Raw genomic sequence first — 23,588 nt, 5'->3', positions numbered from 1 at the left:
ACATCATTAAATAACCAGCGTTTCCACAGCAACACTGTCTTCATCAGGGTATCAAGCTAATTAATCACTCAGAGCTGTGGGAGTGTGGGTACATTTTTTAAAACTTGAATCTTTTTTTCTGTTGTCCAGCACCACATTAATGCTGGTGTGTTTCAACTCATCTCCAAGAAAAATGATGTGACGTCATTTGTGACAGACTTTTAAAAATTTGAGGAGTGCGACTTTAGTTACAATATGCTGAATGTTAGCTAGTTAGCTATTAGCTGCTAACATGCTAGCTTGTATCATTAGGGTAACTAGTCCTGCCTCAGACTGACTGAAGCCACGCTGCTTCTCTTCTTTGCATGTCTGTCTGTTAGAGCAATGTTGTTTAAAACTGGATAATTAGAGACTCCTCCATGTTGGATTTTCTTTCAGAGGTCAACATGTCCAAAGCAGCATTTCTATTGACCAGCCATGTGAATTCACAGGTCAAAGTTCATCACTTATGAACGCAAAGGGGTGAAATCATTTCGCAGCCGGAAATGGCGTTTTTTGATGTTTGCCTGGTTTTCAGTGGAAGTGAATGAGAGGCGACGCAAATTTTCGCGCACTTTGGTGGAGCCTGACTCCACCTTAAGGCTCATTGAGGGAGTTCATCCTGGTTCGGTTCCTGCTTCCTCGTGAATAAAAACACCATCCATAGTTTTTTCTCCCCAAAATATTTGTTTGTTACATCTATAATCTAAGCTCTTCCCCTCATCCTCCTCTTAGTGTTTTAGGGGTTTAGGCCTTCAGCTAGCTCTGTTCCTGCTTCCTCGTGTCTGTAAACTGCATCCATCGCTCTTTTTCCAAATAATCTCCGTGTCACCGCCTAACTCTTCCCCTCCTCGTCTTCTCCCCAGGGTTCTAGAGGAGCAAGCATTGAGGGAGTACGTCCTGGCACTCTTTCTGCTTCCTCGTGGCGAAAGGCTCCATGAGGCGGCCTCCTGCTCGGTGTGGACGCCGCACGCCCGCAGCCACACCTCCGGCACGCTGTACACCACCGACAGCTACCTGTGCTTCTCCAGCCGAGAGGAGGGACACTGCATCCTGCTCATACCGCTGTCTGAGGTACCGACCAATCACAGGCTCGCTCGCTGAGGCTCGCTATTTACTGTATGAGGAGTGCAATGCAGTGTTTACAGGAATAAACTGAGTTTTGGGGAAATTGAGCCATTGGTCAACTTACCTGTTAAGTGACAACACACCAAAATCATCCATGTGTCCCCAGTAAATTGTTGGATCCGGTGCTCGATGCTAAGGACTAAAGATATTAAAATAGCATTTTTATTGCGTCTGATGAAGCTGACACAAATCAAGTTTTGAAGTGAATAATGCTTATTTTCAGAAAAAGTCCCTTATCTGAAGAATCAGTGCGCTATATTGAGTGATAGTAGCTCCATGCTAACACTTTAGCGTACACTATGTTGAGTGATAGTAGCTCCATGCTAACACTTTAGCGTACACTATGTTGAGTGATAGTAGGCTCCATGCTAACACTTTAGCGTACACTATGTTGAGTGATAGTAGCTCCATGCTAACACTTTAGCGTACACTATGTTGAGTGATAGTAGCTCCATGCTAACACTTTAGCGTACACTATGTTGAGTGATAGTAGCTCCATGCTAACACTTTAGCGTACACTATGTTGAGTGATAGTAGCTCCATGCTAACACTTTAGCGTACACTATGTTGCGTGATAGTAGCTCCATGCTAACACTTTAGCGTATCCTATGTTGAGTGATAGTAGCTCCATGCTAACACTTTAGCGTACACTATGTTGAGTGATAGTAGCTCCATGCTAACACTTTAGCGTACACTATGTTGAGTGATAGTAGCTCCATGCTAACACTTTAGCGTACACTATGTTGAGTGATAGTAGCTCCATGCTAACACTTTAGCACACACTATGTTGAGTGATAGCAGGCAGCTAGCATTATCTCAAAAGTGAGAAAATGGAACTTGTAGCAGCTCTAAAGCTAAGTGGTCAGTGATCTTAAATGATATGTGGCTAAGTCTGGCAGTTTTGTGCTGGAGACTGGTAAATTTACATGAAATATGATGCAACATAACGTACTGTTTTGAACTATCAGGGACTAATTTCCATAGTTTCCATAAGAAGTGAAGGTGGTGGGCGATGAGAGACTGAGTACAGCTAAAAATCACTGAGCAGCGGATGAACATGTGGTTTCTCACCTGAAATAGTTCCAAAAATAAACGTGGCTCAGCTATATCGAGTTAATGATATTTTATTTTTATGAATCTAGGCCATACAACAAAAAACACTTTTCACCAACCAACTACTCATCACCAAAAGGTCACTCTTCTTACTCTGGGTAATGCTAGTGGCCCATTACCATTATTTAAGCCTCACATCAGCTTTTCATCAGTATTTTTTAAACTTTTATTTATCCAAGGAATGTTGACTGAGCACACTGCTTCAAACACACTGATATGAGGGAGATTTCACTGTTGTCAGATACCGAGGAAACTGCTCCACTGGAGGAAATGTGGTTTAGATCCTTTGAGTCAGTCAGGGAATCTCAGCAGCAGCTTTTTAAACTTATAAGAGAGGAGAGTGTTTCTCATTCAGTTTCCTCACCTACATTTTCCCAGTCTGTTGGGGATTTGAACCAGTGACCTTCCAGTAACCAGCCTGGCTCTTTAGGCAAGGCAAAAACAAAAAAAAAGAGACAAAACACAAAAAATACATAATTTGTCTTGTAAAATGACATTAGAAAGGAAAGAAAGAAAGATAAAATAGGAAAGTAAGGATAAAAAACACAACGATCAACTCATAAAGTGACATTAAGAATAAAGAAATAAGTAAGGATAATAATAAAAATATAGATAAATACTAATACCAGCTGTTCCACCTCCAGACAGATGATTAAAGGCCACAGAGAAACAGAATGTCCTTTAACCTCCAAAGTGACTTTCCTCCAGATCCTTTATCAGAGTCTTTCTGCAGGAAGCCGTGTGTTCTGAGGCGGTTCTGTGTTTTCAGGCCGGCTTGTTAAACAGTGTGTGTGTGTTTACTCTGCCAGCTGCTGGTTAAAGTGTAACACATGGGCTGGTGCACACACTAACACATCACAGTGCTGGGGGGGATGCTGCAGTAACACAAGTAACTGTTAGTGTACACGGTGGTAATAGACACACGCTGCCACATTCAGCCTTCAGCCTGCATGGTGGCACTGTTAATGGTGTTAATTGTTATTGGTTCAAGCCCCGATCTAATGTGAACAACTAACACCTGTAGGGAGGGGCGTCCTGGTGGCTCACTGGTCTTAAGGCGATGTAAAGGCAGCGTCCGCCCCTCTCCCAGTCTTTCCTGTCTCTCTCTACTTTGAACTATCAAACAAAGGCGAAAATGCCCAAAAAAAAATCTTAAAAAAAACAAAAAACACCTACTGGGAGGGAAAGTGTCAGCTTATTCTAAATGCTGGTTGCATTCAAAGAAAAAAAAAAACACACCACTCATTTTCCCATAGGGGGGGTTTTAATAATTGATTATATTAGCAACAGCTTGAACGCTAAGGCTCATCAGCTATGAATGAGATGAAACAACATATGCTCTGCAGTGCTAATCTAACTGCACCTGCAGGACTGGAGGACTTCTGTTTCTGTTAGCGTGGAGCTTGTGTATCATTTGTCAAGGTCACAACGAAATGAAAAAGCTTTTTTTTTTCATTTTTCTAGCTCATTCTGACTATCTTACCATACACCTATTGGACAATTTAAGCCCAAAATAATGATATTGTTTTTATTTTTTTATAGTTTTATATCAGAATCCCTTTACTTTTACTTCCTGGAAAACATGGTGACCTCATAGTGTACCAAGCAGCATAAATTAAAAACTCCAACCAATGAAACATGACGGTCCCGCCCCTCTGCCCCGCCCAGATCAAACTGCCTTCCTCTCCCTAACTGATCTCCCATTGGTTTACACTTTTGAATGATCCCTCCCTGCGTTAAGCCCCGCCCCAACATCCTGTTAGAACAGGAAATACATCACATTGAGGAAGTAAGATGCTCTCAAAATGTGGTTTTAATGTGACTTTAAAGGTACCACAGCAGTCTGCATCAGCATTATCTTGGTACAGTGGTTCAGCCTGTAGCAGTCTGGCCTTGTGTTCACATCAAGCTGCTCAGCTGTTACACAACACACAGTCACATGGCTCTGTTTCCCACGCTTGTTGAGCTGATTAATTACCGCTCATGATTTACTGAAGCCACACATGTTTAAATGTAATGTTGGAGGCCCAAGAAAAACAAGCAGCTTCCCCGGGATACAGGCAGTAATTGCTGTCACATGTACTTTATATTTTGCCACCAGGTATTGTCTATAAAACAAGCACAGAGCACCAGCCTACTTCCTTACTCTTATTTTTATTGCATGTGAGGAATAATTGCTCTTCTAGTCCTTCTAATTCTGTGTTTTCACCCCTCATTTCCTCTTCTTTCCCACCAGGTATTGTGTATAAAACAAGCAGAAAGCAGCAGCCTAGTTTCTTACCCTTATTCTTATTGTTTGTGAGGAATAATTGGCCATCCACTCCCTGTTAATTCTGTGTTTTCGCCCCTTATTTCCTCCATTTTCTCTCCAGGTATTGTGTTAAAAAGAAAAAAGCAGCAGTCCACCTTCTTATCCGTTGTTATTGCATCATATGTGAGGAATAATTGCCCTTCCACTCCCTCTTAATTCTGCGTTTTCACCCTTTATTTTCTCCATTTTCTCTCCAGGTATTGTCTATAAAACACCACCCAGCTTCCTTACCCTTATTTCTATTGCATGTGAGGGATAATTGCCCTTCTACTCCCTCTTAAATCTGTGTTTCGATCCCTTATTTCCTCCGCTCCGTCTCCAGGTGTTGTCCATAGAGAAGGCGGAGAGCACCAGCCTGCTCCCCAACCCGGTGATAGTGAGCGTCCGGAGTAAGAAGGCCTTCCAGCTGATCGAGCTGCAGGACAGAGACGAGCTGGTGGACAGCCTGAACGCCCGGCTGCGAGCGCTGCAGTGGAAGCACTCCATGTTCCGCAGCAAGACGCACAGCAGGAGAACGCTGGTACGTACAGAACCCGGTCTCCGCTCAGGTCCACAGGGAGACGGTGAGCGCCTGCAGGCTCCTCACAAGACAGAAATGTACCTTGAAGAAGCCCAGATGTTAGCGGTTCCTCAGCACCGTCGGGTTCACTTTACGAACGGGAAGGAACCTTCTGGGGTTCTCCTATGGTTGCAATCTGAAGGATCCCTTAAAGTTCCTCGGAGGTCTAGACTAGTGATTTTCAACCTTTTTCATATCAAGAACCCTAATTTAGTCCACATTCGACCCTCATTTGATGAGATTTTGTCTCTCAGACCCAAATCTGAGAATATTTTTATTGTCAGATATGATTTTGTCCAGAATCCCATGACTATCTGTACTATAGGTAGAGAGATAACAGAGAAACTATGATCAAAACAGTCATTCTTCTACATTCTCTTGTAAATTAAATACTGGTGAAGTTTATTAATTCATCAGTTTGCTGGGGACCCCCTGGAACCCCCTCAAGGACCCCTGGTGGTCCCCAGACCCCACGTTGAGAACCACTGGTCTAGAGTGTAGTGTAGTGCTGCTTATTGAGGGTCTGGTCGTGTTGCTTTTATGAAAGAAAATATATAGAAAATATAATATATTTCTGAGTAGATTTTTCCTCCAATTCAGACATTTTTTCATAAGTTTATCTCTTATGAGGGAAAATGTCTCACGACCCTGGAAACACATTATTATAAACACAGTGCAAAATCTCCAAAAATATTAGGCCTTCAACAGTAAAATAGACCAAATAGAAACACCACAATATGAACATGATATGCCCATTGCCCAAGAAAAACAAGAAATTATACATCTGTATTACCTTTGTCATTATGTTTTTGTTCATTTTGGTATCATTCTTGTTTTATATATAGATATATACAGTATATATATGTATGGGATGGGGGTGGGAAGGTATTTTCCCTTTTTTGTGTGTTTCTTTGGGTCTTTTGTGTTTCATTATTTTTTCCCCTTCAGTATACAATACCCACTTTTACTCACTTGTTTTTCTCTGTAACTTCTGTAAATGTGTGACCTGCTACTTCACTGATGAATTCTACTTATTCACCTGCGACTGTCTGTCCCATTTCCCCCAGAGTGCCCCGACCCCCTACTACACCTTCTACTACGACACCATGTACTCAGACGGAGACGAGGTGGAGGAGCAGGTTCTCCGAAACACCGTCAACACCGAGGCTCTGATGACGGCCTTCCACCACAACCAGCCGGGAGCCGACGGCAACAACAGCAAGGTGGGGGTGGGCGGGGTGGGGGGGCGGTGGGGGGGGGTTGTGACTCACACTCAAGTCACACTTTAGTCACACAAACTGACTTCAGACTTGAACTGTAGACCGGTGACTCATGACGCACCTGAACGCCACTTGGATGCGGTTCAGACAAACACAACAGCAGTTTGGCTTCAGCAGTGTTGGTGTTTGGTTACAAAGACTTTAAAACTATAAAAAGTTGAGTTTTCATTGTGTTTCAGGTTGAATTATATATTAAGTGATTATGTACGCTTGTGGTTTCTATCCATACCTTCATCCAGGTTACATTCTTATTTAGTTAACCAATGCCTGATAGCTAAATAAATCATAATGTAATCAGGTCACTGTAAAGTTCTTAGAAATAATCATGTTGTGGTTTAAGCAGACTGTCTAGGACTTAACAGACTCGTGACTTGAGACTTGAGCCAGGTTAGAGATTTTGGTGGTGGGCGGAGTCAAAACAAATCTGATTCCAGTTCCTTTAACTTTATCCAACATGATGGACTTGTCTGTCTCTTCTTCTGTGGTGTTCATACCAGTTAAGAACACATGAAGAAATAGCAGAATATGAGCACCATCCTCCTCCTACTTCTACCCATAATCCCTTGCATTTCGGGGTGATTTCCTGTAGTTTCCTGTGGTTGGGTTACGTTCTCGCTCCTAAGGAACCGCACCGCATCTTATCTCGGCATGGACTTGCCTGTCTCTTCTTCTGTGGTGTTCATACCAGTTAAGAACACATGAAGAAACAGCTGAACATGAGCATCAGTCCAGACTTCATGTTGTTCTGCTAGGCTTTCCGTCTCCTTCTACCCATAATCCCTTGCGTTTCGGGGCGGTTTCCTGTAGTTGGAGTTGCAGTTCTCTTGTTAGAGGACTGAGACTCTCGCTGCCGTTATTTGGTGCCACCAGAGTTCAAAGGTCATCGGTCTCACCTAGACAAACCGACTGAACTGAAGGAGGAAACGCTGCAGAGTTAAAAATAAACCGATGTGAACACGCCGGGTGTGAACGCAGCCTGCATGTTGTGTCGGCTGAAGGAGTGAACCTGTGTATTTACCGGAAATCTCTCTTCACAGCACCGGCTTCTTTTTCTCACTTTTCCAAAGAAAGTGTTTACTGTCGCATGTTCCCGACAACGCTGACAGCTTAGCGTGTTTATAAAGAGCGCCACACTTCCAGCAGGTTTTCTCATCGTCTCTTAGCAACAGCCAACAACCAGTGCTTTACGCGAGTATTTGTTCAGCGCTGCCAGATAAAGAAAAAGGTTGGTTGATGCAGAGTTCAAGTCTGTCTGGAGGTTCATCCATTATTTATTCCTCCATTGATCGCTGCTCGTCCCGGCAGGCTGGAGTGACTTGACCTTCCAGCTGTAACGTGCTGAGAATGCACTTAGCAGTCAATACGGGAATGTTTGAAGTGTGTGTGTGTGTGTGTGTGTGTGTGTGTGTGAGTGTGTGTGCATGCCTACACGTACATGCTTGCCTGCTCTAACCCAGTTTTTTTGCCAAGACTGGGCCAAGACCAAAAGGTCACATAAACATTAAAGGAGAATATTATAGTCCAGTTTACATTTCCACCAATCAGAAGTAAGTGAAATGTCCACACAAGTAAATGTACTGATGTTTTCCTGTGTGTGTGTGTGTGTGTGTGTGTCAGAGCATGGAGCAGGTGAAGGAGCGGCTGTGGGAGGATCACTTCACGGAGTTCGGTCGTGGCGTTCACATGTTCCGCACTGAGAAGATCCAGAGGCTCGTCGCCATGGGGATACCAGAGTCACTGAGGGGCGAGCTGTGGATGACCTTCTCTGGTGAGAGAGAGGGAGAGAGAGAGAGGGAGAGAGGGAGAGGGGGGGGGGGGGGAGAGGGAGAGGGGGAGTGTGTGTTGCTCTTGGAAACTGAAATGATTTGGGCTAAAAGAGTAGGCCTAGTATTGGGATTCTGTGTGTGTGTGAGCAATATTCAGATTTTATGTGTGTGGGTGTAAAGTGTAGTGTGTGTGTGTGGAGCTAAAAGAGTTATCTGGGTGTGTGAGTGTAAAGTGTGTATGTGTGCGCATGCTCATACATGCATGTGAGTGTGTGTGTTGCTCTAAGTAACTTTAAAGGTTACTGTGGCAACTGTGGAAGTTATGGTTGTGTGTGTGTGTGTGTGTGTGTGTGTGTGTGTGTCACATCCTCTTCTCTGTCCACCCGCTGCTCCTCCAGCCTCCAGATTAACTTTTGGTCAAAACGATATTCTCACATTTATTTTGGGTTGTGTCTCGTTTCAGTTTCACTTCCCTCCTCCTGTGCAGCAGCACCACACTGACTGACTGAATACACAGGCTGGTTAGCGTAAACCCACCTGGAGTCACTTTATCCCCCTTTTTCAGCCTGACATGAAGCTTTAGGATGTAAATGTACCGTCTGTCTCTAGTATCTAACTGATGGAAGGTGTAAGAAGGTAAAGAGGAAAAGACAAAACCGAATGTGTTTCTGAAAATATCAGATCTTTGTTTCTGTCAGTAGTGATGATGACAGACTGGAGGTCAGCTTATGCCGCTTTTCCACCGCATGGTACCGGCTCAACTCGACTCTACTCGCCTTTTTTGGTTTTCCATTGGGCAAGTACCAGGTACCCGGCACCATATCACCTGGTACCTGGTACTTTTTTTGGCAGCACCTCCGTCGAGGTTCCAAGCGAGCTGAGGCGATACCGAAAGGTGACGTGAAAACACTGCAGACTACTGATTGGTCAGAGAGAATCGTCATCATTGCGCGAACATATGCTAACGTTAGCTACCAGGTTAGCTTACCCTCTTGCGTCGCCTAGCAACCAGAGTCGTCTCGTCGTCTGAGCTTTGATGTAGGATTGCCCAAACTCTCCTGTTCTCTGAAATAACATCTGTCTCCCTGCTGTGACTAACAGCCACACACCGAGAATCAAGAACACCATCCCTTCCATATCCTCCGTTGTTGCTGTGTGTCGCGTTGAAGATGACGTCACGGCAGTTTCATGCAGCGTTGCTGTGACGACCAGTTGTTGGGGTGGGGGGGGCACATTGAGGGGGTACTATCTGCAGTGGAAAACCAAGTGGTACTACCAAAAGCGAATAGAGTCTAGTCGAGGCGAGTTGAGCCGGTACCATGCGGTGGAAAAGCGGCTTTAGTTTATCCTCCTTTATATTTACCACAGTGTCAGTGGTCTTACACACTAAACATCTCTGTATCTCACCTCTTCGCTTTCTTTCTTTCTTTCTTTCTTTCTTGGCTTCATGCTTTCTTCTTCTTTCTTCCTCTCTGATGGTTCTTTTCTATTTTGGTAAAATAGTGAAAGTGAAATTTCTCGCTCTCACACCTCATCTTTCCCCTTTAAACCTCTCTCTCTCTCTCTCTCTCTTTCTCCCTCTCTCTCTTTTTGTCTCTCTCTCTCTCTCTTTTTGTCTCTCTCTCCTCATATTCTGTCACTGTGTCATGTCAGTGAAGCGTCGGCTCAGTTCATGTCTTCACATGCAGTCTGTGTGTCTGGTGATGATGATTGGTGGATCTCTGCAGCTGTAGTCGCTCTAAAGCCTTCGCTCCCTGTCTCACTTTATTTCCTGCACTCTTATTTTGGCGGAGGGAGTGTTGATGTCATATGAAAACCGGAGCAGCAGGATTTCGAAGACCCGCAAATAGACCATGACCTCATCTCCACATCGGAAAACAAGCCAGCAGCAGCTGAAACACACACACACACACTGAACTGAACTACTGGCCAACACACACTGACTTCAGAGTCGTTCAGGCAGCAGCAGCAGTCACAGTTTGAATTGCTTGAGTCTTGACTTGATGCATGAAGAGAAGACTTGAGACTTGACTTGACTTGGGTTCTGGTGACTTGGGACTCGACTCTGACTTGTACTTTGATGACTTGAAAAGGTTTCTAAAGTCTTGACTTGAGATCTTGTGTTTGTGTAAATGACTCAGATTGAAAGTGATGAGATTTGTTCCAGCGGACGACTGAATTTAAATTCTGTTTTCTGAATTTGTATGGAATGATTGAATTTATTGAAGTTGAAACTGATTATAGAAATCAAACTCATGATGCTCTTACCAAGTTTTTATCCTATTAAAACCATATTGCATTGAAAAGTCCTAGATATTTAGTTTTCTTTAAGATATTAAATTGATACTGGACTCTTGATTTGTTCTGACTTGACTTGCTGTTCTACATTTAGACTTGAGACTTGACATTAATGACATGGACTTGACTTGGCAATCTACATTTAGACTTGGGACTTTGGGAAATTTCGATTACATTTATATTTCAGTTAGTTTTCACACATTACGCACATCATCTTCACGACTCCTCCGAATCCTCCTGCGGCCCATGGAGGTGTCCCGCCCCCTCAGGTTGAGAACCACGACCCCACCCTGTCCCTCTAACTCCTCCTGCTGTCTCTCCAACCCCAGATGCGTGTTCGGAGCTGGCGTCCCACCAGGGCTACTACAGCGGCCTGGTGCAGAAGTCGATGGGGCAGAGCAGCCTGGCGACGGAGGAGATCGAGCGGGACCTGCACCGCTCGCTGCCGGACCACCCCGCCTTCCAGAACCCCACCGGCATCGCCGCGCTCAGACGGGTGCTGACCGCATACGCCCACCGAAACCCCAAGATCGGATACTGCCAGGTGGGGAGCTGCAGCTGCATGTTGTGACTGTGTGTGGGGTAGTGGAAGTAGTAGTAGTAGTATTGTATAGTAGTATTGGTAGTAACAGTAGTAGTAATAGTAATAGTAGTAGTAAACCTTTATGAAACCTTTATTGCCTCGAAGGGAATTTTTCTTGCACACAAATTAGCAATATTAAAACATAAACAACGAACAACATTAAACATAGGGACACATCAAGTCACAACAAATAGTAAGAGTAGAAGCACTAGTAGTAGTGGTAGTAGTACTATAATAATAATAATAATAATAATAATAATAATAATAATAAACTTTATTTATATAGCACCTTTCAAAACAATTGTTACAAAGTGCTTTACAATAAATCAATAAAAGCATGGAATAAAAAACACTAGAAAAAAGAAAAAAAAATGGCTACAGAAACAAGATCAATGGAGTAAAAATAGAGCTAAGAAACAAGGAATAAAAGTAAAACACATTAAAAGGTCAGAGATGTAAGTAGGAGCCTGACCATGTAGCGCCTTGAAAGTTAAAAGCAAAATCTTAAAATCAATTCTAAAACTAATAGGAAGCCAGTGAAGAGAAGATAAAATGGGGGTTACATGGTCCCGCCTTTTACTCTTAGTTAAAAGCCTTGCAGTTGCATTTTGCACTAATTGAGAGAGGGACGAGAGAGGGACTTTTGGCTTAGACAGGAATAGAGAGAGTTACAGTAGTCTAAGCGAGATGTAATGAAGGCATGGATAACCTTCTCAAGGTCGGCAAAGGACAAAAAGGACCTTATCTTTGATATGTTCCTCAACTTAAAGAAACAGGACCGGACCACACTTTTGACTTGTTCCTCGAAACAGAGGTCAGAACCAAAAATTACACCAAGGTTCCTAGCGAAAGGTTTAATATTGGTTGACCAGCTACTAAGTTTACATTGAATTAGGTTTCTGATTTGCTTTCATTGAGCTGGAGGAAATTTTGAGACATCCAGCACTTAATATCGGAAAGGCAATTATTAAGGATATTGATGCTGGTCGAATCACTAGGATTTAGGGGAATATATAACTGCGTATCATCTGCATAACAGTGAAAATGTATATTATATTTGCGGATGATATCGCAGAGAGGAAGCATATAGATGGAGAAAAGTAATGGGCCCAGGATTGGTACTATTAGTAGCAGTTTTAGTGCTAGTAGTAGTAGAAGTAGTAGTAGCAGCAGCAGTAGCAATAGTAGTAGTAGTGGTTTTCTTAGTATTTCATAGTCACACTGAAATTAACACATCAATCTCCCTCCTCTTCCTCCTCTCCATCCTCTTCCTCCTCCCTCATCTTCCTCCTCTCCCTCCTCTTCTTCCTCTCCATCCTCTTCCTCCTCTTCTTCCTCTCCATCCTCTTCCTCCTCTTCCTCCTCTTCCTTCTCTCCTCCTCCTCCTCCTCCTCCTCCTCCTCCTCTGTCCAGTCGATGAACATCCTGGCCTCGGTGCTGCTGCTCTACGCCAAAGAGGAAGAGGCGTTCTGGCTGCTGGTGGCCGTGTGTGAGAGGATGCTGCCCGACTACTTCAACCGCAGGGTTATAGGTGAGAGGTCAGGGGTCAAAACAGAGGAGGGGAACCAAAAAGCACCACAAAGTACCATCACAGTTCTTCAATGTTTAGTTATGATAATGAAAATATTAAGCCATATTCAGAATTTTTGTTTTTTTTTATCTTTATTTATCCAAGGAAGGCTTCATACTCACATTTACACACATTCTTACTGGGAGTTGTCCAGTTCAACCACAGTCTAATCCTGCTTCTACTGAGCAGCTCTACTGTCTTGCTCAAAGGCACGTCGGCAGTCGTTGGCGATCTCATGAGCTTTGCACTGTGCAAATGTTTTTATTGCTACCAACCCATTTATTTAGTTTAGAATATAACTACTTTAGACCTGTAAAACGTATTCTTACAACTTCTGTTGTTTATGTGTATGTACTGTATGTTTGTGCATCATGGACCAGATGAATTTCCTAAATGGATAATACATTTGAACTTAACTTAGTTGTTGAGGGAGGGGAGAGCATGTTACGGTCAGATGACATGATGAACTCACAACCTGCTGTGAGGTTAAATTTAGGGCCAAAACGACCTATAAACCTTCATTTGCCTAACTGCAGGCTGAGTCATTTGAATGTGGTTTTGTTTTGTTTTGTTTTGTTTTGTTTAGTTTAGTCTGAGCTGTTCTTCCTCTTTCTGCTCAGACACCAAACAGCCGGGAGGCTTTTTTAGGCAGCGCTTCACTCCTGAAATACAGACTGATTTCCTGTGCTTTGTGAAGTTATTTATTTACAACATGCAAGGTGCATCTGAAACAATTTCCTCTTCCTCTTAATGTTCTGTTGGAAAACGGATGTTTCTGTCTGTCTTTTCATCTTTGAAACGGCAGCGATGGAGGTCAGTGTTTTTCTTCTGTGTGAGACAAACATGGAAGACTCAGCACTTTTTAGTTAAACAAACAGTGGCAGAGCTGGAGGCATAAATAATCTCTAATTGGTTGAACTAAACCTCAGTGGGCGGAGCCAAAGAGTTTTTCAGAGCATTAGATAAATTTGCTAACTGGCAAACTTGAATGGTAAAGAAGGAACTCTGGTAAAAATATAAATAAATATAAATGGCAACAACGATGGAAGCTCAGCAGCTAGCTAACTAGCTTACCTAGCTAGCTATAGGCTAATATGGCTAGTTTGAACTTGAAGGTCAGCTAGCTAACTAGCTAACCTAGATAATTTAGTATGATAGATTATTGTTTCAGTTAGCAGCAGAGCGCTAGGCTTCATAATATTAGCTTCCTCCTCTCTTACCTCTTGTCTTTTTCACTGAGCTTCAGTCTAATGTTACCAAGCCAGAAAAACCTGTGGTTCTTTGGCTCCGCCCACTGAGGTTTAACTCAACCAATCAGATTATTTCTGCCTCTGAGAAATGTTTGTAGAACTAAAACTCCAATCTGCCCTTGAATATATAGTTACAGGTTCATTGTTGCACTATACTGAAAGCAATTATTCTGTTCAACTGTTCTGTTTTAAGCACAGCACCATCAGTGGTGTGTTTTTTTAATAATGATAATATGATAATATGGTATTTAATTAATCCCAGTAGGAGAAATTCTCTTTTCTCTCCTCCACAGAGAGGTCAGAGGTCAGAGGTCAGCTACATAGCTGGAGCTGGTAGGATTCAGTGTCTTGCTCAGGGACACTACTGCAGGGAAGATGCTTTGCATTCAGGCTTGAACTCTGAACCCTTCCCCTCTCTGCCCCCCCCCCTGTGGTCCCGCTGCAGGAGCCCAGGTGGACCAGTCTGTGTTCGAGGAGCTGATCCGGGAGCGTCTCCCCGAGCTGGCCGAACACTTCCCGGACCTCTCCCCGCTCTCCTCCGTGTCGCTGTCCTGGTTCCTCACCCTGTTCCTCAGCGTCCTGCCCTTCCACAGCGCCGTCTGCGTGGTCGACTGCTTCTTCTTCCACGGCATCAGAGCCATCTTCCAGCTGGGCCTGGCCGTGCTGGACGCCAACGCCGCGCAGCTCTGCGCCAGCGCCGACGACGGCCAGGCGCTCATGGTTCTCACCAGGTAGAGCCGGGCGATAATCAATATTATCGTTTATCGTCTTTCAGGGGAATCATATGGTGATGAGATGGTGATTTGAGGATATCATGACGCACAATTCTGCTGTGAGAGAACAAGCACATTTTATTTAAAAACTGACAAAATGAGGTGTGAAACATTTTAAGGAATATTATTTGACGTCACACTTAACATCACCATTCAGTTCAATGGGATGGGTTTAGTTTTTACTTTCATTCTTCAAAATGAGCTGTCATTTGAAAAAGGTGATGTTTACTGCTTACATAATAACTGAGAGCACAAAATTAAAAGCAAATTATTGTGATTTATTTTTGTGTTCTTGGTTGACAGATTGATAATGCTTTCTCCAGAGTGGATCGTCTATATTTTAGAGATGAAGGATTAATGAACTTGATCCAAAATGGATAAGCAGCCCGAGTTCTTGGTCGTCAAAATGAGAATCTTTCACTGACTGGATCTGGATTTTCTAGATAATGAATATTTACCTTTATGCGATGATATTTTCCTGAAATATTCACAGTATTTTGGAATAGAATAGTGTATGATCCTGTGCACACATCCATAATTTACCCATCCATATCTCTCTCTCATATCGCTCCCATCTCTTTCATGCACATAGATTCTTGTGTTATAATGGTTTGACTGGTTTGGCCTGTGGAGGCGTTCAGGTGGAGACACGCTGACTGACTGTTTCCCCTCTGCTGTAGTTTCCTGGACCAGGTGGGGAGCGACGAAGAGCCGTCTTCCCCTCTTCCTCCTCCTCCTCCTCCCTCCTCCCAGTCTGCTGCAGAGGAAACCAGCAGCAGCTCCAGTGATCCCACTGTGGGACACACCAACATCACCGAGCTCATCAACGAAGCCTATGAGGTGGGAATCACACACACACACACACTGATATAAAGTAAGAAGAGACTGATATATATCGGCCATTTATTAAATATCAGATATCATCACCTCTGATATGATGGAGGTTCCTCCTGACCACAGATACAGAAAAAAACGCAACATTTGATTTTCTTTGCAGATTTTATTAATTAATTTCATTTTTCAGTTATGTTTTTGTTAAGTTATTCTTCATTTAAAGGCAGTACTGTCTCCCAGAGTTTCTCTACCATTGAATAGGTGTGGTGGGTCTCTCTGCCTTAAAGAGCTGCTGACACTAACAGAATTTCATCATCAGTCTGGTTTCAGTGGAGAGTTTTAGTGTCCCATGATGCTCTGAATGCTGCTTCAGAGGCTTTTCCACCCTGATCGTGTATATTGAATAGCGGCACAAAATATCGACTATCACTTCAGCTTCAGTACAAACATACTGGTATCTGCTTTCAAAAACCCATACCAGTCAAACCCCAATACAAACATACATGCATGCAACACCTCTGAGATCTGGCACTGTTCATCATGTCTTTGTATATTGTTCTCACAGGCTTTGGAAATCCTTGAAAGTTTGTGTGTTTTAGAAAAATAAGGCTTTAAAAGACAACGAATGAATGTCCTTGAAAGTACTTGATTTTTAAAGAATTTAAATCTAGCACCCAAATCCCTCAGCATGCCTCGCCTCTCTGCATCAACACTTCACATGCTGAGGAAAAACCCTGATGGAGATTTAGTTTCAACATGAAGGATTTCAACAGGATTTCTTAGCAAGATCAGGAGTAAAACATGAGAAAAAACACGTATGATGTGTAATTCTGACCAACGACATGTCTGACCCCAAGACATGCCGGTTCTGAGTCTTGGAAATTCACCAAACAAGACCTTGAAAATCACTGAAAAGCCTTGAATTTGATGTCCAAGTGAGTCCAGCTCTCTCATGGCATGCTGGACGCTCACTTTCCCTTTTACAGCTGCAACCTGCTGAATTCACACAGTGACAGAATACTGAATGTAAATCTGTAATTTTAATTTTAAATTGGTTGTCCCTGTATATTTATTGTACTTGGAAAAATAAAGTGATTCTGATAAGACGCGCTGCTGCAGTTCTCCTCCATGCCACTAGGGAGCAGGCACAAATGTAGAGGCAGTGACCTCTACCTCTAGCACCTCACATGCAAATGATAGAGCACTCAACTATCTCCTGTAGTTTTCAATTTTTTGAATTTTGAAGGCGATCTTGCTCCTAAAATGCAATGCAACGTCCACACACACTGCAATTCCTTGTTTTTTCTGTTGTTTTCTCTGGTCAGAAATTCAGTGACCTGACGGTGCGGCAGATCGAGCGGCTCCGGTGCCGGCACAGGATCCTGGTGCTGCAGGCGCACGAAGACACCACCAAAGAAAACGCTGTCAGTCTCTTTCTCTAGTCTCTCTTCCAGTCTGTTTCCACTGTGCTTTTTACACTGGCAGCATTCAAACCTCAGCTTTACCGTCACCTGCACTCAGGGGCCAGTTGCATAAAGATAGGCCTAGTCTTAGACTTAAATGTGACCTTAAGTCAAACTTGCTATAGACACTTATATTTACCTGTTCCTACTACTTGTTGCTTGTTGTAGATCTCTAATAGGTTGTTTCTGTCTGTAAACCCTCACTCTCTTCTTCAGGCTCGTTCCAAAAAACAAGGATTTGCCATCTTTTATGAAACAGCTTCAGTATTTAAACTTCCCACTCTGACAGTTAGGCCGACGTGTTGCCATAACAACAAAGTTCTTGACTCAAGATTGGCTAACTTTACCTCAAAATAAGTCGGTCGTAATATTTAAGTATCAAGCAGTCTTAATTAGTCTAGTCCAATCTGAGAATCTAAGACCAGTCTAAGGCTTAGACTGGTCTTAAACTCGCTTTATGCACCTGGCCCCAGGTGGCGATTCTAGTCTAATAGGTGTGTGTAGCTTTGGTCTGGTTTCTTGGAGATGAGTTGAAACACACCAATGTTAAAGGGGACTTTTACTTTGAAGCAACTTTTACTTTGAAGCTTTGTTCCTGTGGGCCAGGCACCAGCCTGGCCCACAGGAACAAAGCTTCAAAGTAAAAGTTGTAGCCGAACTCCGATAGCTCCGATGCAGAATTCTTTATTGTCTTACAACATTAAAAAAAACCCATTTATTATCTTTGTTCAAACCCACAGAACTTTATTTTAATCTCTAGTCCAGATCCCAAAGTTTCCAAAGACACCAAACATCAGGCTGAATTTACAGGGAAATGTGGAGAAAATGAAGCACAAAACATGTAGATTTTATTCCATGTGATGTCATGTTGCAGCGTGTTGGATTTGAATATTTCCCTCAGTATAACGGCAGCGTCTCTCCCCTCCCTGTCTGTCTCAGCTCAGGGTCGTGACCCCGGACGTGTCCATCTGTCCAGAGGACCTGGCTGACGTCTACGACCTCTTCAAGGTACTTTTCACTTCCTGGTTCAACTCTCAGCTCGGTCCGACGGAAACAACTGGAGTGAAACGATTTAGTGTTTCAGTAGAAGAAGAAGAAGTGGAATTGGACTGAAAACGATGAGTTAATTAATTGGTTAACGATGTGAAGTTGACGAATCGTGTGCTTTCTCCCTCCCTCTCTCCTCCTCCTTACCTCCCTCCATTCCTCTCTTCCTCTCCTCCTCTCTTTCCTCCTTTCCTTCCTCCCCTTCTCTCCATTCCTCCTTCTCCCCACTTCTCTCTCCCTCCGCACCTCCCTCATTTCCTTTCCTCTTCTCTCCCCTCTCCTCTTTCTTTCTCCCTTTCTCTTCTCCTCCTCACCTCCCTCTCTCTTGGTTTCTCCCTCCCTCTCTCCACTCCTCCCCTCCCCACATCCCTCCCTTCCTCACCTCCTCCTCTCACTCCCCACCTCTATCCTCTCTATCTCTCTTCTCCTCTCTCTCTCTTTCACCTCCACCTCACTCTCTCTTTCACCTCCCTCTCTGCTCCTCTCTTTTCTCCCCCCTTTCTCTCCTCCGCCTCTCTTACCCTTGTATCCTCTCCCTCTCTCTCTACCTCCCTCCCTTCCTCTCCTCCTCTCTATTACTCTCCTCCTCCTTACTTCCCTCTCTCCACTCTTCCTCACTTCCCCCATTTCCTCTCCTCTCTTCTTATCCTCTCCCTCCCCACCTCCCTCCCTTTCTCTCCCTCTCTTTCACTTCCCTCCCCTATCCTTCTCTCTATATCCCTCTTCCTCTCTCATCTCATCTCCCTCCCTCTCTCTTTCTTGGTTTCTCCTTCCTCTCTCCTCCTCTCCTTCTCTCCTCCACCCTCCTATCTTCTCTCTCTCTCTTTTGGCTTCTCCCCACCTCTTTCCCTCACTCTCTCCTCCTCTCCTTCCCTCCCCTCTTTCTCTCCTCCACCCTCCCATCTTCTCTCTCTCTCTCTTTTGGCTTCTCCCCACCTCCTTCCCTCACTCTCTCCTCCTATCCTTCCCTCCCCCCTTTCTCTCCTCCACCCTCCCATCTTCTCTCTCTCTCTCTGTTTTGGCTTCTCCCCACCTCCTTCCCTCACTCTCTCCTCCTTTCCTTCCCTCCCCCCTTTCTCTCCTCCACCCTCCCATCTTCTCTCTCTCTCTTTTGGCTTCTCCCCACCTCCTTCCCTCACTCTCTCCTTCCCTCCCCCTTTCTCTCCTCCACCCTCCCATCTTCTCTCTCTCTCTCTCTTTTGGCTTCTCCCCACCTCCTTCCCTCACTCTCTCCTCCTCTCCTTCCCTCCCCCCTTTCTTTCCTCCACCCTCCCATCTTCTCTCTCTCTCTTTTGGCTTCTCCTCACCTCCTTCCCTCACTCTCTCCTCCTCTCCTTCCCTCCCCCGTTTCTCTTCTCCTCTCCTTCCCTGCCCCCTTTCTCTTCTCCTCTCCTTCCCTCCCCCCTTTCTCTCCTCCACCCTCCCATCTTCTCTCTCTCTCTCTCTTTTGGCTTCTCCCCACCTCCTTCCCTTCCCCCCCCCCCCACCCCACCAGACGGAGCACTTCATCAGTCTGTATTGGGGTGACAGCAGCTCGGCGGCGGCGGCGGCGTGGGGGGGCGGGGCCTCGGGGCGCTCCTACACGGAGCAGCAGTACCGCCTGGACCGGCCGCAGTTCAACAGTCTGTACGCTCTGCTGGCTCCGTGGCCCGGAGGGTCGCTCCAGCACACAGACACCCTGTCCAACAGGACCTTCATCCTGCTGGACCAGGACCGGGACAACCTGGTCTGCTTCAGGGAGTTCGCCTGCTGGCTGGGTAGGTGGAGAGGGGGGGGGGGGGGGGAGAGAGAGAGAGAGAGAGAGAGAGAGGAGGGGAGAGAGAGAGACTGAGAGAGAGAGAAACAGAGAGGGGGGGGTGAAGAGAGAGAGACAGACAGACAGAGAGACAGAGAGAGAGAGAGGAGGGGAGGGAGACAGAGAGAGAGAGAGACAGAGAGGGGGGGTGAAGAGAGAGAGACAGAGAGAGAGATAGAGAGGGGGAGAGAGGGACAGAGAGAGGGAGGAGGGGTGGAGAGAGAGAGAGAGACAGAGAGAGAGATAGAGAGGGGGGAGAGAGGGACAGAGAGAGAGAGACAGAGACAGAGAGCGAGAGAGAGAGAGAAAGAGAGGGGTGATGGGGGGAGATAGAGAGACAGAGAAAGATAGAGAGGGGGGAGAGAGAGAGGCAGACAGAGAGAGAGAGAAAGAGAGGGGAGATGGGGGGAGATAGAGAGACAGAGAAAGATAGAGGGGGGAGAGAGGGACAGAGACAGAGAGAGAGACAGAGAAAGAGAGACAGAGGGGGGGTGGAGAGAGAGAGACAGAGAGAGAGATAGAGAGGGGGGAGAGGGGGAGAGAGGGACAGAGAGAGAGAGAGGCAGACGATAAAGATAGAAGGCAAAGATAGAAGCTCTGTCTCATTCAGAAGGAGCTTCCTAGCTTCCTACCTCCCTGCTCCCTAACTAGGAAGCTTCCTAACATGGTTCCTTGTTTGCAGAGAGAGGAAGGAAGCTTCCTCTAGGCAGCATGTCGAGGTAGGAGGTTGTATTTCTGTCTCACTCAGGTAGGACACATGGTGAGTGTCCTTTTAAAGTTCCTTGTTTTGGCTGAAGGAAGCATGTGGTTCCTCAGATGGAGTATGACATCCCACAACACCTTGCAACATCACGAAGCTTAATAATAATAATAATAATAATAATAATTGATTACATTTATATAGCGCTTTTCTAAGTCTGCTAAAATTTCCAAAATGAATTTATGACCGTAAAAACTAAAATACATCCAACATTTTCAGTTCAATTTTATGAGAAATTTAATCAATAGAGAATCAAATAGTAGAACAAAGGACTCGGGCACACTGTCTACTTACAATTAGAAAAGATTTATTGGGAACGTTTCGGTACACAGACCTTCATCAGGTTATTTATTAATAACCTGATTCATTTATTAATAGAGAATCGTATAAAACTAAATGGTGACCTCACTCTTTTGCCGTCGCGGCCCTTTGACTGTGGAGCGGCGTTTTACAAAGTGTCAAGTCGGCAGAATCCACTGACATTTTTCAACAAATCGATTATAAACCCAGTTTTCCTCTCTGGCCCTTCAGTGTGACTGATGTGTTTTACCGGCTTTTTCATTACGTGCTCGGTCTGCTTTTCACTTTGGACGGACAGTAGAGACGTAAAGCTGACTTGATTTGAACAGACTAAGAGAGAGACAGAGAAATAGAAACTGAGAGTATTTCTTTGCCTAAACACAGTATGCAAATCATAAGCGTGAGCACAGTGGGAGTCGGGATCCAGAGGTGAACAGGTTTCCCCTGGCAGCAGGAGCAGCAGAGTGTAAACTGATGCTGTCTGGATCTGGATCTCTGCCAGACTCTGCCTCTGTCTCTGTCTCATCCCTCCGTCTCATCCCTCCGTCTCATCCCTCCATCCTTCTGGCCTCCTGCCCACAAAGCTGTTAGACCAGGATCGATACGCAGGAGGCCAGGAGAGACTGGAACAGACTGCAACTGCAAACAGGCCTGCAGGGGAGTTTAGAGCTTATTAACATGGCATCTTCTTGTCTGTGTTGATTCATTTCAGTCCTCCAGGTCAGTGGTTCTCAACGTGGGGTCCGGGGACCACCAGGGGTCCTTTTTTTTTTTTGAACAATATATTTATTGACATTTTCAATTTCAGTTTACAGCATTTGTGACAGGGAAAATACAGTGATTACCAAAACCCTCCCTCCCAAACCAATCCTCACTTCCCTCCCAGCCCCCTTCCCAACCTACCCAACACATACCCATGAAAAAATTAAATTAAATAAATAAATGAGAATAAAAAAGGGGGGTTCCACCAGGGGTCCTTGAGGGGGTTCCAGGGGGTCCCCAGCAAATTGATGAATTGTTAAACTTCAGCATTATTTCATTTACAAGAAGTGAACACAGTTAGAGAATGTAGAAGAATGACTGTTTTGATCATAGTTTCTCTGTTATCTCTCTACCTACAATACAGACAGTCATGGGATTCTGGACAAAATCATATCTGACAATAAAAATATTCTCAGATTTGGGTCCGAGAGACAAAATCTCATCAAATGGGGGTCTGTGGCTCTAAAATGGACTGAATTAGGGTCTTTGATATGAAAAAGGTTGAGAATCAGTGCTCCAGGTGGTAAGATGTCCAAAAAAATAAAGACTGGACTCGCGGTGAAACGTCAACTGTCAGGTTGTGACGTTCTCTGCTGGACGTGCTGAAGCATTAATGATGAATTTTACATGAAATGAGTGTATGAAATTTAATTTGTTTCATTAGGTCGTTTCATGAAATTTAAATTACTCAAACAGTTACAGGGACAAATGATAAAAACACAAGAAATATAAAAGAAGAAATAATAAAAGTGTTTTTTTTATTTAACTCTCTCTTCTCTTTCTTCTCTCTTCTTTCTCTCAGATACTTTATACTGCGAGGAGCTGAATGAGAAAATCAGGCTGCTGTATCGTCTGCACATCCCACCAGGTAACACACACACACACACACATACACACACATACACACACACGCACACACACACACACACACACACACATACACAGTGCTTTTTACTGTCTTAACCCATGATTTCACTGTCTTTCAACATGGTGAAGCACATTAGCACTCAAGGCTGTGATTTATTGGTTGATTTGACTGTGTGTGTGTGTGTGTGTGTGTGTGTGTGTGTGTTTGTGTGTATGCAACAATGTGGTTGCCAATTAGGCACTTATGTAACTGACTCCAAATATTTGACTGCATTCATAATGTTTATGTCCTTTGTATGCTTGTATTTATGTGGACATAAATAAATCATTTAAATGTGTGTGTGTGTGTGTGTGTGTGTGTGTGTGTGTGTGTGTGTGTGTGTGTGTGTGCAGCTCTGACAGAGAGTGAGGATGACCCCTCTCCGATGAAGAGCCCCCTGCTGTCCACCACCAGGCCGCTGTACGTCGACCTGCCGCCAGGTACGCTCCACACACACACACACACACACACACACACACACACACACTCATTTACACTCTGAACACACAGGAAGTCTCTTCATCTCACAAATTAATCCACATTAATTATTAGTCAGAATCCACTCACTGAATTGTTTGTCTCAAACGCCGGTTTCCCCAAGATGATTATTTTTCCAAAATGAAATCCAGGTCAGTCCAGTTCAGTTCAGTTCAGTTCACTTCAGTCCAGTTCAGTTCACTTCAGTCCAGTCCAGTTCAGTTCACTTCAGTCCAGTCCAGTTCAGTTCACTTCAGTCCAGTTCAGTTCAGTTCATTCCCGTTCAGACTGCAGAAACACAGCTGAGGAAGACCAGCTCAGTCAAAATGTTGTTTATCACAGTAAAAAATATCTGGAGCAAGAATGTTGTGCGGATCTTTTATTGATTTTTCCAAGTTAGTAATGACTGGAAATCACTAAGTAATATCCAAATAAAACAGATGTAATAACTAGTTACAGCAGTAGAACGACCACACTGTTGAAAGTTGCTGGAGGTGAAGGAGAAACTAAACGGATGAAACACAGAAACAGACTCTGCACTAATTTATCGTCCAGGAGGGACAGTCAGTACAGAGATGATGCTTTTTCAATAGG

General features: G+C 44.3%; 1 protein-coding gene across 1 annotated transcript in view; it reads left to right on the top strand.

Moving 5' to 3' along the window:
* The window catches only part of tbc1d8 (TBC1 domain family member 8), a 52,820-nt gene that overhangs the window by 26,817 nt on the left and 2,415 nt on the right, over positions 1-23,588 (top strand). The window contains exons 6-18 of the mRNA XM_078286004.1: positions 885-1,092; positions 4,893-5,090; positions 6,197-6,352; positions 8,027-8,177; positions 10,803-11,017; positions 12,470-12,587; positions 14,322-14,607; positions 15,330-15,489; positions 16,809-16,907; positions 17,886-17,954; positions 19,489-19,750; positions 22,413-22,478; positions 22,871-22,957. Of these exons, the coding sequence (XP_078142130.1) occupies positions 885-1,092; positions 4,893-5,090; positions 6,197-6,352; positions 8,027-8,177; positions 10,803-11,017; positions 12,470-12,587; positions 14,322-14,607; positions 15,330-15,489; positions 16,809-16,907; positions 17,886-17,954; positions 19,489-19,750; positions 22,413-22,478; positions 22,871-22,957 (2,075 nt within the window). The remainder of the gene's footprint in view (positions 1-884; positions 1,093-4,892; positions 5,091-6,196; positions 6,353-8,026; positions 8,178-10,802; positions 11,018-12,469; positions 12,588-14,321; positions 14,608-15,329; positions 15,490-16,808; positions 16,908-17,885; positions 17,955-19,488; positions 19,751-22,412; positions 22,479-22,870; positions 22,958-23,588) is intronic.

The sequence above is a fragment of the Centroberyx gerrardi genome, chromosome 10 (assembly GCF_048128805.1).
Source record: "Centroberyx gerrardi isolate f3 chromosome 10, fCenGer3.hap1.cur.20231027, whole genome shotgun sequence".
Classification (NCBI taxonomy): Eukaryota; Metazoa; Chordata; class Actinopteri; order Beryciformes; family Berycidae; genus Centroberyx; species Centroberyx gerrardi.
The sequence above is the reverse complement of the archived record's forward strand: the minus strand, read 5'-3'. Positions and strand labels throughout refer to the sequence as shown.